The sequence below is a fragment of the Juglans regia genome, chromosome 12 (assembly GCF_001411555.2).
Source record: "Juglans regia cultivar Chandler chromosome 12, Walnut 2.0, whole genome shotgun sequence".
NCBI lineage: Eukaryota > Viridiplantae > Streptophyta > Magnoliopsida > Fagales > Juglandaceae > Juglans > Juglans regia.
The window spans coordinates 22,199,586-22,215,375 of record NC_049912.1 but is presented as its reverse complement, the minus strand read 5'-3'; the positions used below and the strand labels follow the sequence as shown (position 1 = coordinate 22,215,375).

The 15,790-nt window shown below is 33.7% G+C and overlaps 1 protein-coding gene across 2 annotated transcripts; it reads right to left on the bottom strand.

Moving 5' to 3' along the window:
- Window positions 1-1,613: 1,613 nt before the first annotated feature.
- Window positions 1,614-13,002, bottom strand: LOC109005860 (chloride channel protein CLC-d-like). Of its 2 annotated transcripts, none has more exons than XM_035683431.1 (23): window positions 12,491-13,002; window positions 12,327-12,399; window positions 11,399-11,620; window positions 11,253-11,299; window positions 11,067-11,165; window positions 9,312-9,386; window positions 8,086-8,174; window positions 7,706-7,846; window positions 7,560-7,630; window positions 7,375-7,454; window positions 7,101-7,250; window positions 6,450-6,509; window positions 6,278-6,352; window positions 5,511-5,662; window positions 4,644-4,779; window positions 4,445-4,573; window positions 4,161-4,238; window positions 4,015-4,070; window positions 3,812-3,898; window positions 3,575-3,731; window positions 3,371-3,472; window positions 3,223-3,264; window positions 1,614-1,939 (listed from the first exon to the last, which is right to left on the bottom strand). In XM_035683431.1, exons 1-23 carry the CDS (start codon window positions 12,665-12,667, stop codon window positions 1,925-1,927), a joined length of 2,313 nt encoding a protein of 770 aa, XP_035539324.1. In that variant the 5' UTR covers window positions 12,668-13,002; the 3' UTR covers window positions 1,614-1,924. The 2 variants fall into 2 exon arrangements, with proteins under 2 accessions (XP_035539324.1, XP_018840475.1); XM_018984930.2 differs by having other exon boundaries at window positions 3,218-3,264; window positions 12,491-12,952.
- Between the last annotated feature and the right edge of the window lie 2,788 nt (window positions 13,003-15,790).

Genomic DNA, 15,790 nt, shown 5'->3' with positions numbered 1-15,790 from the left:
TTCATCTTTAAAATTTAGTCAATATTATATTTTTTTGCATTTACGTATTCTATTTAAATTCAATCTTCACGTTGGATTATCTATTCACTCTCTATATAATAATCAAATATTATTAATTTAATAATTTTTATTTAATTTATTTTTATCACATTTTGTAATTCTACCAATTAAATGTCAATAATAATTATATTCTAATTAAATTCATATTAAAAATTCATATTTTTAAAAGTTATTTAATGCTAATAACAACAAATATTTGATTAAACTCATCTAAATTTCTATTTAAATTTTTTAATTATAAACCAAATTGTATTTTTGCTTGGAGTGAGAAACTAATATTTTAATATTTGATGAACCAGCAGTAGTCTTCTATCTTTGGCCAAGCACTGTAGATGAAATCTAAATTATTTTAGATATGCCCAACCCAATGTGGGATCTTTTTGGCACAGATTATCCAAATTTTGGCTATCCTTCTCATTTGGTCAAGCCAATGAAGATGCTCTAATTACATCAATTAGACTAAGGGATGGTTTGGATATTGAGATGGGATAAAAAAAAATGTGAATAGTAGTAAACTTATTTTAGTTAATATGTTTTATGAGACTTTGAAAAAAAATAGAAAAAAAGTTTGAATAAAAATATTATAAAATTAAAATATTGTTAGAATATAATTTTTTACTATTATTCTTATTTTATGATTTGAAAAAATTGAATTATTTTTTGTGTTTTGTTTGAAAGTTTGATAAAGTTTTAATGATTTAATAATAAATAGATGAAAATTTTAAATATTTAAAATTAAAAAGTATTTGTATTTGAGTCATATTTGAATTTTTGAGTAATATTTGGATCTTGAGATGAGATGATCTCAACATCCAAATGAGCCCTAACTCTTTGAAATTCTCATTTATTAGTTCAATATAGCAGCATTGTCCAGCATTAAGAAGAGAACGAGGTCATCCTGTCCATAATTAATCATGGAAACAACAACATTGTCGAGCATCAAAACTGCAATAATTAGAAAGGTGCTCGTTAAATGAACGAATCGAACTGAACTCAAACTTGATCGAGCCAATCTCGAGGTCATTTACAGCTCAATAATCACTACTCCATCTTTATAGGTTATAAAGGTAGATCTCATCTTCATTTGTTTTAAGAATTGAATGCAGTAGAGAAGTTCATGTATATCTTGCAAGATTCAGATCTGCAACTACAACATCACATTTGAATATGCTAGCCATAGAAGTAGCAAGAGGTTGATTTTGGTAATAAATGCAATAGGTAATCCAGTAGAAATGGATTTTATGTAAAGACAGAAGAAAAAGGATGAGGATAGGTGAGGAGATAGGAGTGAAATGTAAAATAAAATGATAGTAGCTAAGAGAAGATGAAGAAAAGGGAGGGAGAGGGCAGAGGAAGACGAGGGATTATAATGTTTAAAAAAGAAGAATGCACAAGCAATCATGCCTAGCAGTAAGAGCAGGGCAGCCGACTAGCGAGCCCTTATAGATTTCAGTCGTGCATATATTCATATTCATCGCGCCAAATTCATCTTCTTCTACAGTTCCATAGTAGCTCAGTTAGTTTGTTATTTTGATTGATATGAACAAGCTTGCTCCTCTTCTAATCTATCATGTCATTATGCCTTTTCTTGGTGTATGCAATACAAAATTCAGATGGCGTGACACGCGATCCCCCCATGCTCAAAGGGGGGGAATATTCAATTAACAATTTCACGCCTAAGCTCAATAGATTAAAGACAAAATGGAAATTAAAAAAAATAGATTTCAGGAGGAAAGAATGGATTAGGCTAAAAGAATTGCTTTCATGGGAGACTGGACATCAACATCAGCTGGATGTATGACCTTGGACAAGAAGAACATTGAGAAGTGGGCTTTCTGCATCTCCATTCCTCAACATGCTTCTATCACGATGCCGAGATCTGCATTCAGATGATTATAGACAGGATTAAGAATATTGAAAATAAATAGCAACAGACTGCTGTTCAGATTTGAAAATACAGGTAAAAAGTTCTACAAGTAATAGAATGACAGCACGGGTTGGAACAAAATGGCCGAGTCAAGTACCAGATTGTTATGTGCAAGGCCAGAGAGTAAGTTCCACTAGAGAGAATTTAACTGAACAATATATAAATTGGTCATTGACACTTAAGCTTGAAAGCAAAATATAATTTGACATGCACAAGATCTGAAGATTCATTCCAAATGTAAACTTTCAAAGAAACTGGCAGCTTCACTACCATTGAAATGTACAGTTTACAAACAGAAGCATTAAATATAAGAGATTTTGAAAAGAAATTCACTATGGTGCCATTTGGATAGTAAGTTAAGATGAGATGAGTTAAGATGAAAGTTGAATAAAATATTGTTAGAATATTATTTTTTAATATTATTATTGTTTTGAGATTTGAAAAAATTGAATTGTTTATTATATTTTGTGAGGGAATTTGGAAAAGTTGTAATGGTTAGATGAGATGAGTTGAGATTGATTTGTATCCAAACCGGGCCATCTTGCAGTACACCAAACATTAAGACTTATTTTCTTGTTCCAATCCATTTCTGCAGCTGTATCTTTGTTTCAGATGGAATACGCTAAAACACAAAAAATAGAATCTGAATTTAGGGAAGGAACAACAACAAATATACAAATTAAGGTATATGAGTTATGCTCATCAAAGAAACATTCATGCAGGCACATCACTATGTGCTTAAGAAAGCCCATAAGTGCAAGCCCCTGATACTATTAAATCAATGACAAACTCACTAATGGTATCTAATACTAGCATTTAAAGGACTAATTATCCAGCAGCTTCCCAGAAAGAAAATTTATTTTGGAAATATTATTAGTCCTGTAAAATCTAAATAGGGGGTGACGGTTAAATAACCCCATCAGAACAAAGGAAAGAAGAACTGCAGTGTAATTTGTGCTAAAGCTCAAAATATAAAACAGTAGGAAGAACTTGTCTTCTTACTTGCTTCCACATCATACACTGTTAGACATCTAATATACCATACACGAGTAGATATTACCTCCGAAATTAAACGCATTTTCATAGGCAATATGTTACCTTCCAAAAATTAAAGGTCAAATTGTACTTCCACATAAAAATACTATGCTGGCCCTATGGATTAATTTTAGATTATCCAACGCACAAGTATCAAAGTTGGTTTATCTAACATGAGTAAAGCATCATAGAGACCTTACACTAGTCGATTGGAGCTCCACTGTATCTGATTCCTCGCTATCCTGCCATGCATACCATCAAATACAGTTTTTTTAGCATCCATCAATATCCATCATTACATGCCTAATGTATTGGAGAATATAAAAAGTACTAACATGGTAGCAATACCTCAATCAACAAATCCTTTCGGGTAATCAAACCAATCACACGAGATGGCCGAGGGACAACAAATATATGTCTCAAACCTAGTTGGCGAAAAAGATTATATACCTGCACAATTAAGAAGATGCAATACTTGGTTGATAAGATTAGAAATGGATGTAGCACAGGTACAAGCAAAACAATCATATGCAGAAGAGTTGGAATTATCACCTTTGTCAGAGACATATCTTCAGGGACAATGTATGGAGATGGATTCAAAAATGGGGCAAGATCAATGTACATTTCCAAGTCATCTGAACTAAGATGTATATCCTCTATAGATATTCCTTTACTGGAAGCAGGTTTGACAAATTCACTAGGAGTGTGCCTGGAGTTTAGATGACCCGTCAAAAGCTTTACAGAGAGTGAAGAAAAGGCATGACTAAACTGTGGTAAACCTCCACCTACCTGATCGGCCTGGATCCAGGTCTAGGATCACTGGGCAAAGGACTAAGTTGGAAATCTACTTTTGACTGCAGAAGTACCAACAAATGACTGCATCATGAACCAACCATGAAAATGTTATTTTGTTTTCAACAAAACTCATGCTTCCTCTTCTGAAAGAAATGATACTATTTATATAAAAAGAAAACAAACTCAATATGAGATACCTGCGAGGCATAAGTCCAATGACAAGTGTTTCCCCAATCCTTGTGTGATCGATCACCTGGGTCAGTCGAAGTTTGAAAAATACTTGAGAAAGGGCCAAAACATTATTTTAAAAGACAGGAATAGAGAGCAAAGTACAAGCGCTCACAGGGAAACCATTATGTTTGTTGCTCCGTAAAATAGAAACTATATCTGCAACCTTAACAACGCGAGGGAAGGACACCACCTTCAAAGGTACAAAAACAGTGCCAAGTAAGTTCATGATGGCATGAACAACACAAGTAACAGAATAGAAATCTCAATGTAAGTATGACATGAACACTTCAGGGCACCCATGTCCAAACGTGTTCTGCAATGTAAAATGTGGACAATTTTGAAAAAATGTATCCACATTGTAAATAGGAAAAACTAAAGCAATAAAATGGCATTAACCCGTTGTCCGCAAGCCTCCTTCGCTGTCATTTTCCGCATCTGATATTTGGGTTTTGATTCCAGCAATGGAATGCCCCTAAGTCGTGCTTGTTCTTCATATAGGCCTTCATTAAAAGCATCACCAACAGCCTGCCATGAGAAGGCTCTTAAGTACTTTCACAGAGCAATTATTACTAAAATGACAAGCATTAAAAAATACCTTTGAAATAAGAAGAACAAGCATGATAAGGGGTAAAAGCTTCAAGTTATTTGTTATCTCAACCATAATGACGCATAGAGACACCGTCATCCTCATTGACCCTCCAAGAAAAGAAGCAGCTCCCAGTAAAGCATATCTAGAAACTCCACAAAAAATTACACAAAGCACATCAAAAAGTGTAGGCAAGGTGCAGATAGAAAGATATGAAAAAGAGGGCACATAGTTAAGCGTTAGAAATGACTAGACAAAAGGTATATACTCTTTCTTGCCAATTGTTGGTAGCAATCCAAAAGTTCATCATAGGTAAACAAGGAACCCATTTCCCAGTGCTTCAGGGCAGTTTTCTTTAGCTAAAATTGGTCTCTAGAAATTCAGAAAGTAAATAGAAGTTCCTTTCATTTTTTTTAGAAGTAAAATAGAAGTTCCTTTCATGATATGTTTAACATCAAAAGAGTTGGTAAAACCCATGTATACAAACAAACACAAGGCAAGCAAAAAACCTTTTATAGTCCCCAACCAACATAAGTAGGGAATTATATAGTACATAAAAATGATTTTTTCTCTGACTACCAGTAAACAAAATATTTCCTAAAGAGAAAAAACTAAACCAGAGAGAGGGGGCATTGGCCAAGTACATGGATGAAATAAAATGAGTATGCCCAAAGTTATTATCTAAAATTAAATAATACAAGAAAATGAAGGAAAGATGAAATCAAGTAGAAATTTAAGGTCCCCATCCAGTCCAATTGTAAAGCAAAGAAGAATTCTAAAGCTTGAATAACAATTATATGAATCTGGTACGTTTTTATAGGTAAAATATGAATCTGATACAAAATTTCCATGGGATAGAAAAATGATATTACTCACGTTCCCTCTTCGATGCTGAGCTTCTTGTAAAAGTTAACAACAAACATGCCGACTAGACGCCCATATGTTGATCCTATCATTATTCCAGGAACAAATTGACCAGCTGGAACAGCAGTACCAAATGTCACCACAGCTAAGGTATAAAACATAACCTGCAATGGATTAAAAGAAAGCAAAAACTGAAAATTCTACAAACTTATAACACATGCAGAAAAGTAGCAATAATATTTCCGTACATTATGTGAACTTTAAAAGTTAGGTTCAAATGTTAATTAGAAGTCCTGGTTCAGCTGCCATGTGAAAAGGGCCCCATAACCATCAAAGAATTTGTCGAAAACCATATGCTTTTCTAATATCTTTCAACAGGTATGTTTATTTCTTAAGTTTTGTAAAGCTAGCTTTCTTTAGGGTTTTACTTATAAAAAAAAAAGCTTTCTTTAGGGTAGCAAGTGGTAATGCAACCCTTTCCTGCTGTATTTATTGCACACTGCCTGTATATGAATATGCACACATAGCACCTTGGTTCAGAGTAAATTTTCTTGTCTACTAGGTCGGCCAAAAAAGTGCTTCAAATTTGTTGAACCAATGATTGGGGTGCAAACACCTTTGGCTTTCAAAATTTAAAGACTGGGACTTCATAACCACAAGGATTAAACATAGTTAATCACAACAAGATGCTATGAAGTAAGAAAGTCCAAATATGGCAGTGCATGAGCAGTATATTTGTCCAAAAGACTACGCAACAAGCTGGGAGGATAATGCAGTACCAAAAAGGTCAACAAACTTTGGGCACTGAACTCATGAATGGTTTTTGCACTGAACAAATTCCTTATGGCGTCATCCTGCCAAACAAAGATATTTCTTTAAATAAGAAACCAAAGAGGCGCCATGGCAATCTAGCATGTAAAGCTAACGAGGTAAAGTTTTCAGCAACAAAACCTGAGTATTGAAGAAAATAGTAGCAAGGTCATTGTATTCCTTTTCCTTGCTGCAATAAAACTGAAAACGGCATAAATTAAGATAATAATTTGCTAATGTCAAGTTTCCACAACATATATCTGAACTATAAAAATTCAAAACCACCACAAAAGAGGGGAAAAAAGGTTTGTATTCAAAACTTAAAAAAGAAGATTCTATCTGTGAAATAAAACAAAATGTTTTCTTTATCTTCCATGCAAAATATTGGTCATGTGAGAAAGAGAATTTAATGAATACTGGTTGAGGCAGGTGTGGTATTAGAAAAATAAGAGAGCAATCATTTGTATCCCCAAAAGGGGGAAAGTGAAACATTTATACAAACATTTAGTCAGCAACTTTCACAGCCTGGTTTCTTAAGGTCAAAATTTCAAATAGACTTTAAGCTTAATAAATGGTCGAATGTAATAGTTTGATACTTCAGGTTTCATCAGTAGAGAAAGATTATAACAGTGGGATCAAATGGAGAAATGGAGTTTATGCTTAGTACGCTATAGAACTCCACAAATGGAACTACATGGCAGATAAAAAAGCATAAAAAAAAAGAAGAAGCAAATATAGCCAACACAAGAAAAGTAATCCAAAATGATAGTAACAACCAGCCTCAGATCTTACATTTACATAATTCCCATACATTCCGGGAGGCCTTGGGCATTCTAAACCGGAATCAGGATCTGAATCAGGGCATGGACTGCATTTTCTTAGAAGTGGTAATCCAAAGGAAATAATGGAGGTTATCAGGGAGACAAGGCATGCTTCAATTATCTGCATTGTTTTTTGGGGAGAGATGAATGGTATGAATCAAGTGTTAGACAACTGTACATAATTGGAAGAACAAACATGTGCATTTAGAACATGCAGGTTCCATATCTGTTACTTACAAGCCTACCTTGACTCGGTTCCCTTTCTTGTGTAAATGATTTCGGCGCCAATAAGATATATAAAGAGTAAGCTGATTAAACAATGCTCCTGTAAAAGAAGACCCAACATTGAACCCAAAACTTAATGAAGAAAATTTCGGGTATCAAGCATAGTGCAAAAATTTCGGGCATTATGCATAGTGCAAAACCTTACCCAGTAGACCTCCAATAACTCCGATAACAGCCATTGGCAGCAACTCCTCAAAAGAGTAGTCCTCTTGACCACTGAAAAAAGCAGCAGTCAGAAAAGGAGCAAAAGCTCAAGGCAGATATGAAGCTGAAGGAAGCTTAGATCCTAACCCTGATATGTCCCATATAATGAAGCCACCGGAGCCAAAATGTCCACAGTTTCCACTCTTACACCACCCCATTGCAGTACGCACCACGACAGCCACAATAGCAGAAGTGAAAAAGACACGCCACATGAGTTGACTCCTCCACCTTCAATCATATGGTGCAAGTGAATTGAAAAGTTCTCACAGATCAATGTGTAAACCAAACCACTTCTAGAAGGAACATGCAAGAGCATAGAAGGAAGCACATTCCAAGGTAACCAAGGCAGGTGCTGAAGCATACTTAAAATGCGTCCAAAGATATAGATGAGAAAATGAACAGGCACCCCCGCCCACACATACCCTTATGCTACATTACTTATGCAATCAAGAACAAGATCTTCTTACCAAGATGTAACCTCTTCCAATGCAAATAATACACCACCAACTGGAGCCCTAAAAGCAGCAGCAACTCCAGCTGCACACCCACATGTAACCTTTTCAAAACATCAGACAAATAAAATGAGCAAACTTCAGAGCTATGCCATCTCTATAGTCAGATAATATCAAATCACAGTGAGAAATAATAAGATGACAATTGAGTTACAACTTACAATGTCTTCATGTCAACATAAAACTAACAGAGGTTGCAGTACTGCCAATTAATATATGCACAATTGATTATGAGAAAGGAAAAATAGGATTATCGGTTAAAATGTTAAACTTCAACGTCATTATTCGTTTGGAGCAGTTTGTCACAGAAAACCATGTAGAATATACCCATATGAAGCCAAAGTACATTGTAATAAGGTATCAGTTCTAAAAAAAGACTAGCTTTTACATTTGATAGAAAAGGTTTCCTATGGACTGGATTTCTGCCCAATGGTTGTACAGTCGGGGGGAAGGGAAGTGGGCTATAAAATTGACATACTATAATGCATCCAAACTGATGGATTGCAATGAAATAAATGAGAAGTATCAAAGTTTGTACCATCATTTTGGAGTTGAAATCCAGATAGAGAAATAGAATTATTCAAACAAGTCACTTCCCTACCTCCAGTAATACCCCCTCTAACCAACTAATTATCCAAACACACATTCCATTGGCAAATCCCTGATATCCACCATTACTAAACCTTACTGCGTTATGCAGGAAACAACCATGGTAATAAATATTAACACAGAGATAACCTAACAATGGAAACATCTAGAGAAATTTGAACTGGAAAAAGTTTCATGTTTCTTATGGCATGCAGTACCTCTCTCTTTTCGTAAACCCAATCCAAATACTTTTCGGAGTGCAATATCCAAAGGTATATCAATAATATCCATAAAACTCACATAAATCATTGAGATCATTAATATGGCTGTCTCAAAAAGCAATTAGACAAAGCACAGCATCACCGGACAAAAATGCTAAGAAGTATGAAAAAATATTGTTAAGTTAGACCCCTGACAAGAGCACAAATCCAGAAGATACTATCTCCTACTCTTTGGAGAAGAATAAAGAAAATTCATTTTCTTCTATCATCAACAAGAATGCATGATGTTTATACCAGAGACTCGGTTGAATTTGGAAATCACGACGTGCATGGATGTTCAGACTACCAAAAATAAAGGTGAAAGCCACTCACAAGATCACGGCGATCTCGATCACTCTTAAAAATTTGCAACCATCTCGAACTTAGATGATACTTGGTGGATCCACCCTGAATTACACACAACATAGAAAATGAAAATTTTAGCTCATAAGGAAAAGAAGAAGGCTTCTGTAACACATGATTTTAAGATGCACTAGGTAAGATTTTTCCTTTCGTCAATCTAGCCGGCAGGTTTGGTTATTAGCATTAGCCATAGAAAGATAATATACTCCACCACCAAAGTATTAGAATGTAAGTTTTTCCATCTACCCATACTCCTAACCTAACTGTTAAGGACCAGCAACAAGGGCGTATACAAGATGTAACACCTATTTAGGAAGAAGAAACGGAAACAAGAAAATCATGAACACACATTCCACCAAGTTTCAAGCATACCAAAAGCCAATCTTTTACCACAACACAACGATAAGCTTAAGAGAACTATACATGACAAATGGTTGTGTTTAAAAATGTTCTTTTCTTCTACAAGAAGTTGCAGAAGCAAATATTTCTGGGAGTCTAGATATCAAAAATCATGCAGAGCAGCTCTTATAAAACCAACCAAGACTCATGTTGGCAAAGCCAGGTTGAGTAACCATAACAGTAAATGACGTAGGATAGAAGTGAGAACAAGAAATAGAAGCAGAATAATAGGAAATAGAGAAGAAAAGGAAACCAGAGGAGAAGAAAGGAAGAAGAAGAAAGCAAAGAGGGGTTGGAAGGAGGCGGCTGTGGCGCTCAATTCTTAATTCAAAACCTATTGTTCCAATGTTTCTTACAAGTCCTTAAATAGTAGGGCAATACAACGCTAAATAAAACAAATAACACATTAATAAAATAACAATAATAGAAGATGTCCTTAAATAGTAGGGTAATACAAACCCTAAACAAAATAGATAAGACATTAATAAAATAGATAAAACATTAATAGGAGATGTCCTCATCAGTAAAGACAACCCACTAAACCCTAAATACAATATTGATACCAACGAGTCAGCCAGATGACTGGTATCAATGAAAAGGACCATCCACTCAGACAAATAATTTCCAAGCTAAAAATTTGACCTTCAAGCTGTTGCAACAAAATTAGGAGTTGGATACGGATTTAAAACTCATAAGGGGGAATGAAAATGAGCACATGATTTGGAAAAGTCAAAACAGTTATATGGTAATATATGTAGCTTCCTAGTGAAGTGATAGTCCATCACTTGGTGCCTTAATTCCACAGCTGTGTGGTGTTGGCATGAGAAATTCCTCCCAGATAACAAAATCAAGAGCCATGTATTAGATATGATTTTATAATGACCATAAGCTGCCCATTAAAAACATTTGGTTTTCTTCTTTGTGTGAGGCTCTTGGGCAAATAATTTTCAAATGATATTACAACCATGTAACCCATGGTATTTTTGTATTATATTTTTAATTTTAATCTTTTATTTAGACCATAGAAACCCTATTTTTTTTTCTAAAAAAGGGGGTGGGTGGGGAGAGGACATAAGAATTTATTTATATTTCTTATGGGTAAGTCACACATGCACCAATGAATCTTAAACCGACAACTTCACCCCTTATCCCATTCCTATAGGAGTAGGTGCAATCTAAGAAAAGCTCATTGGCACAAAAGAAATTAAAAAATGAAAAATGTTCTGCCCAATTACAACACGCAGTTAATTCTCAGCAACATGTGCTTACTTTTTTTTTTTTTTAATAAGTAAATAAGAACCTTTATTGAGTAGAACATGTGCTTACTTGTCCAAGCAAAGAAGCAATACAAGCACCAGTATGAACAAGAGGACCTTCTTTGCCCAGAGCTAGACCACCTCCAACTGAGCCAATGCTTCCAAATATCTGTAAATTGCAAGGGGAAGACCACAACCAAAAAATATATCAAGTGTAACCTTAACAAATAGCTGAGAATCCCAAGATAGACCATACCTTTCCAATCAAGGTTCTGAAAAGAAGAACCCCGTGAATGTCAACTCCTGTACATTAGAATGACATGGCATGGTCAACATATATGACATTGAGATAGTTGACTAATGAATAGATCTCAGAAGCAAATTGAGACAGGCCCAGCTTACCGTTCAAATAACCTTTGATTTCGGGAATTCCAGATCCAGCTGCAGCTGGTGCGAAATGCGTAATGATATATACAGAGGACAAGACTAAAACTAGGTTGATTAATACATAGACGATAAACCCAGCCACATATGATTTTTGTATTATAGAGAAAGTCAATGCAAACTTCCAACCAGCAAAGTTCTCAACAGAAAGATTTATGAAAACGGCAGCTAATCCAGTACCTGGAACATGAAAATGGAAATCAGAAAAATAGCCCAATATATCAGATGAACGCCAAAAGATATGAATAGCTGTGCACTAGTGAATGTACAAACATTAAAAGAACAAAAAAGGAACAAACAAACATGGTATTCATCACTAGTAACTAAAACTATACACTTGGCTTTGATACCCTCACGATAATCTAAACGCCAAAATGAAATGATAACTCAAAAACTAGAAAAACATCATGAATTTCACTCTTAACTAATGCGGGAGTTGTGTGTGTGTGTGTGTGTGTGTGTGTTGTTTTTTCTGTCTGTCCATCTTTGTTCTCCCAACCTGAATACCCCTTATATCATTTTATAATATATATCATTGGCTGACTGAGCAGATGCAACGGCCTGACGCTTTGATTGGAAAATAGTGTTGGGAAAAAACGTCATTTATAAATCTTATTAGAGCCAGTGGAAATCTGATTACAGGCTGAAGTGCTTCGATTTCCATGATACCACCAATTGCAATTATAACACGCGTTTCATCCGAAGTGTCTTCGGTCCTTAATCACCATCATTAAACTAAAAACAGAAATCTCCAGCGCAGTGACACTTAAATCAATAATATATTAACTACCGCGAAAATAATTAGACCAGTGATCGGAATTCAATCCTCGTTAAAATCAATCCAAGTAATATGTAGATAGAACCAAAAACTTAATTGAGAGCTAACCAATGCCAATGAGCAAAGCAAAGAACCACTTCACCACCACATAATATACGAGAAAAAGCTTCCCTCGCTGGTCCTGTAGATCGCAAAGCACACAAATTGAACTCAGAAATCAACTCGGGAAAACGAACCGAATCACAACGTCTGAACTAACTCAGAAATCCCACCTGCTCTTCCCAATAAGCGTGATTCTCGACGACTTCGTACTCAAGGCTCTCGACGCTGCTCCCATCGCTCTTCCGCAAGAGCCCGGCGTCCTCGTGGTCACCTTCCTCGGCGTTCGGGATCCGAGACCAAACCATCTTCGCGGTCTCGATCCCATTTTGCAGGTGATTGGAGAGCATGATTGAACGGTCCGTATCAATTCCAAACCCAAGTTTGACCAAAAAAAAAAACCACCCTTAGAATCTAATTCCCAAAGTCTTCTTCAAGAAGTCAAGTCTGTTATTCCCGAGAATCGAAGAGGAGCAGAGCAGAGATTGGAGAATCTTTTACTTGAAACTGAGATTAAATTGCTTAGAAAAGAGAGAGGGAATTTGAGAAGTATTGCCGACTGCAGCGTCGAACCGTGTTTGTCTCTCTCCAGTCTTCCCCTTTCGGCTTTCTCTGTCTATTTGTTTCTTCGAGAGTTCGAGTCTTTGCCATTTCCTCTGCAGCGAAGGAGTGGGGTGGGCGCACCACGGGCCCAGTCGGGTACATCGAGGCTTAGAGTAACTTCGTGCATTCGCTTCCCCAACGCGCTGGATGACCGGTAGAACTGTAGTCTGTCATGTTCATTTGACGATGACTCAGCACAATAACGTGAATTCGCGGCAGTGGATGATGACGTGGCCTCGCTGCTCTGTTAAGGGAATTGATTTCTTTAACTCGCAAGCTTTTAAAAAAATATATATTTTAAATTTTATCTTTAACGTATATAATAAATTTAAAATATATTTAAAAGATTATGTAAAAAAATTACGTTAATTTATAAATTTATTTTTATATAACTTTTATATTATACCACGTAGACTATATCACTTTAAAAATAATTAAATTAAATTTGTAACATACTAAAAGATAGACGATAAATGTTTAAACTTTGTTAGCTCATTGCTAAAAATGCAATAATTTCAATCGTTTATAAAATTTTAATTTTGATTTGTTAATATATTTAATTAATTAATATTAAATGAAGGTTCTGTTTGGATACAGAAACGATTTTATCTCATTCCATTTCATTATTATAATTTTTTTAAATCTTAAAATAAAAATAATATTAAAAAAATAATATTTTATTTAATTTTTAATTTTTATAAAAAATAATCTCATCCCACTGTTCAAACGGATTAGAAGATTATGGTTAAATTATATAGAACACGCAAGTTGTTTTAAACAACCAAGGAGGAGGACCATGTACCTAACTATTTTGGTTCCCATCAACCCAAGCCACCTTCGACTTTCAGATACAAACCTACAAGTGGTTTTTGGCTTCAAAGCAGACTAATAAAATTGAAACAGTGTCGGCTCAATAATATTTAGTTATCTGTAAAATAATATTTAGGTCTCTTTAGATTACACATTACACAGATAAGATGAGACAGTGTCGGCTCAATAGATTGTAGGGCCTAAGGCGAAAATTTGGAATAAGGCCTTTTTTTTTTTTTTATCTTAGAACGTAAAATTCAATAAATTTATTTTAATTTTAATTTTTACATTACATTTTTATTTAAAAATAATTATAATCGTTTTGCAAAGACAAATTATTAATGAAGATTTTATACCACCTTCTCAATTAATAATTGACTTAGGTCTCGTTTAATTATACTGATAAGATGAGATTAAAAATTTGTAAATAGTAATGAGATATTTTGTAAATAGTAGTGAAACATTTAAATTAAGATATTTTATAAAATTTTGAGAAATGAAAGAGAAAAAGTTGAATGAAAATATTATAAAGTTAACTTATTTTTAGAATATTATGTTTTAATATTATTTTTATTTTAATATTTGAAAAAGTTAAATTATTTTTTGTATTTTGTTTGAAAATTTGAAAAAATTAAAATGATTAGATGAAAAAAATAAATATTTGAAATTGAAAAGTATTTATATTTTTAGCATTTAGATGTTAAGATGAGATAATATCAAATATTTGTAAAAATAAATGGGACCTTAAAAGCAATAAGACAACAATGTATTGATGGAACGAAGCATGAGTTTTGCTCTTGTAGGGCTTCTGATTTCTGAGGGTTGAGCTGTCAAGGAAAATGTCTTGCGCGGGAATAGTTTGGTTATATAAAATCAAACTATTTTATTTTATATTATTTTATATAATCTTACAGCTTTCTTAAATTTTTATACAAAATATAAGAAAATATTTAATTTTTTAAATCTTAAAATAAAAATAATATTATAATAATAGTTTATTTAATTTTTAATAAAATATTTCATTTTATCTAATCTAAACTGGGTAATCAAAAGAAAAATGTAAAATGAGTGGAAGCCCAAAGTCTAATTTCTGGGCTTGGCCCAATGGTTGGGTAAGAAATTCATTCGGAAGCTATATAAAGTAAATCTTGGTTGTCTCTCTTCTCTTGGAGGAAGGTCATCATCAAATTTGACTAAATTTTCTTACATTTTTTATTCATCCAAACACATTCCACGGTCCACCGAGCATGTTACAGAAAAATAATGCTGTGGATTTACTCTTTTCTTCGTACTCATCTTCGTGATAACAAAAAAAAAAAAAAAAAAAAGGCAAAACGATTATTGACATTATAGCAAACGTGATCATCCTGACTAAAAACATTTATGCACGTGATTGATTAAAAAGGGAGATTCATATTTTTCAAAAGACCTGTGTGGGATTTACTTGTCATTTTACTTTCCTTTATTCATTGTCAATCACATGAGTCGAAAAACAAATAAGATAAAAAAGGAAGAAATCGAATTAAAAATAGAAAAACCAATACCTACATTCCTAAAAAACCCAAGCTAGACGGTTCTTTCACAAATATCCACCAAATTAGGAGTTGTCTGATATAAGAAATCTCTCAACTCATTTTATTTTATAATTACAATTTTTTTAAATTTTTATATAAAATATAATAAATAATTTAATTTTTTCAAATCTTAAAATAAAAATTATATTTCAACAATATTTTATTTAATTTTTATTTTATCTCATTTCAATTCATTATCCAAACCTTGCACGAATTTTGTTTCACTAGTCTTGAATTTTGAATTTTTTTATAAATTAATTTATATAGAAGAATGTCTATAGCAATTTAATGACCAAGGTGTCGCCACTACAAATTATTTTACAACCGAGAGCTTATAAAAATAAATGATTTTACACAACAGTTTTATAAAAGAAAAAATGGTAGTGACATTAGCTGTTTTTTTTTTTTTTTTACAAGTTTGTTGGGTAGAATAAAGTTGTAAATTGGAATTATTTTTCTTAATAATTTAAACTTATAATATTCTTT

Bases quoted from the DNA above. Each gene is read 5' to 3' on its own strand.
- LOC109005860 (XM_018984930.2), bottom strand. From the start codon at position 12,667: ATGCTCTCCAATCACCTGCAAAATGGGATCGAGACCGCGAAGATGGTT. The intron at 11,621-12,326 runs GTTAGCTCTCAA...TTCATGTTCCAG, and splicing joins TGCTTTGCTCATTGGCATTG to GTACTGGATTAGCTGCCGTT. The intron at 6,353-6,449 runs GTTTTGTTGCTG...TTTGTTTGGCAG, and splicing joins CTATTTTCTTCAATACTCAG to GATGACGCCATAAGGAATTT.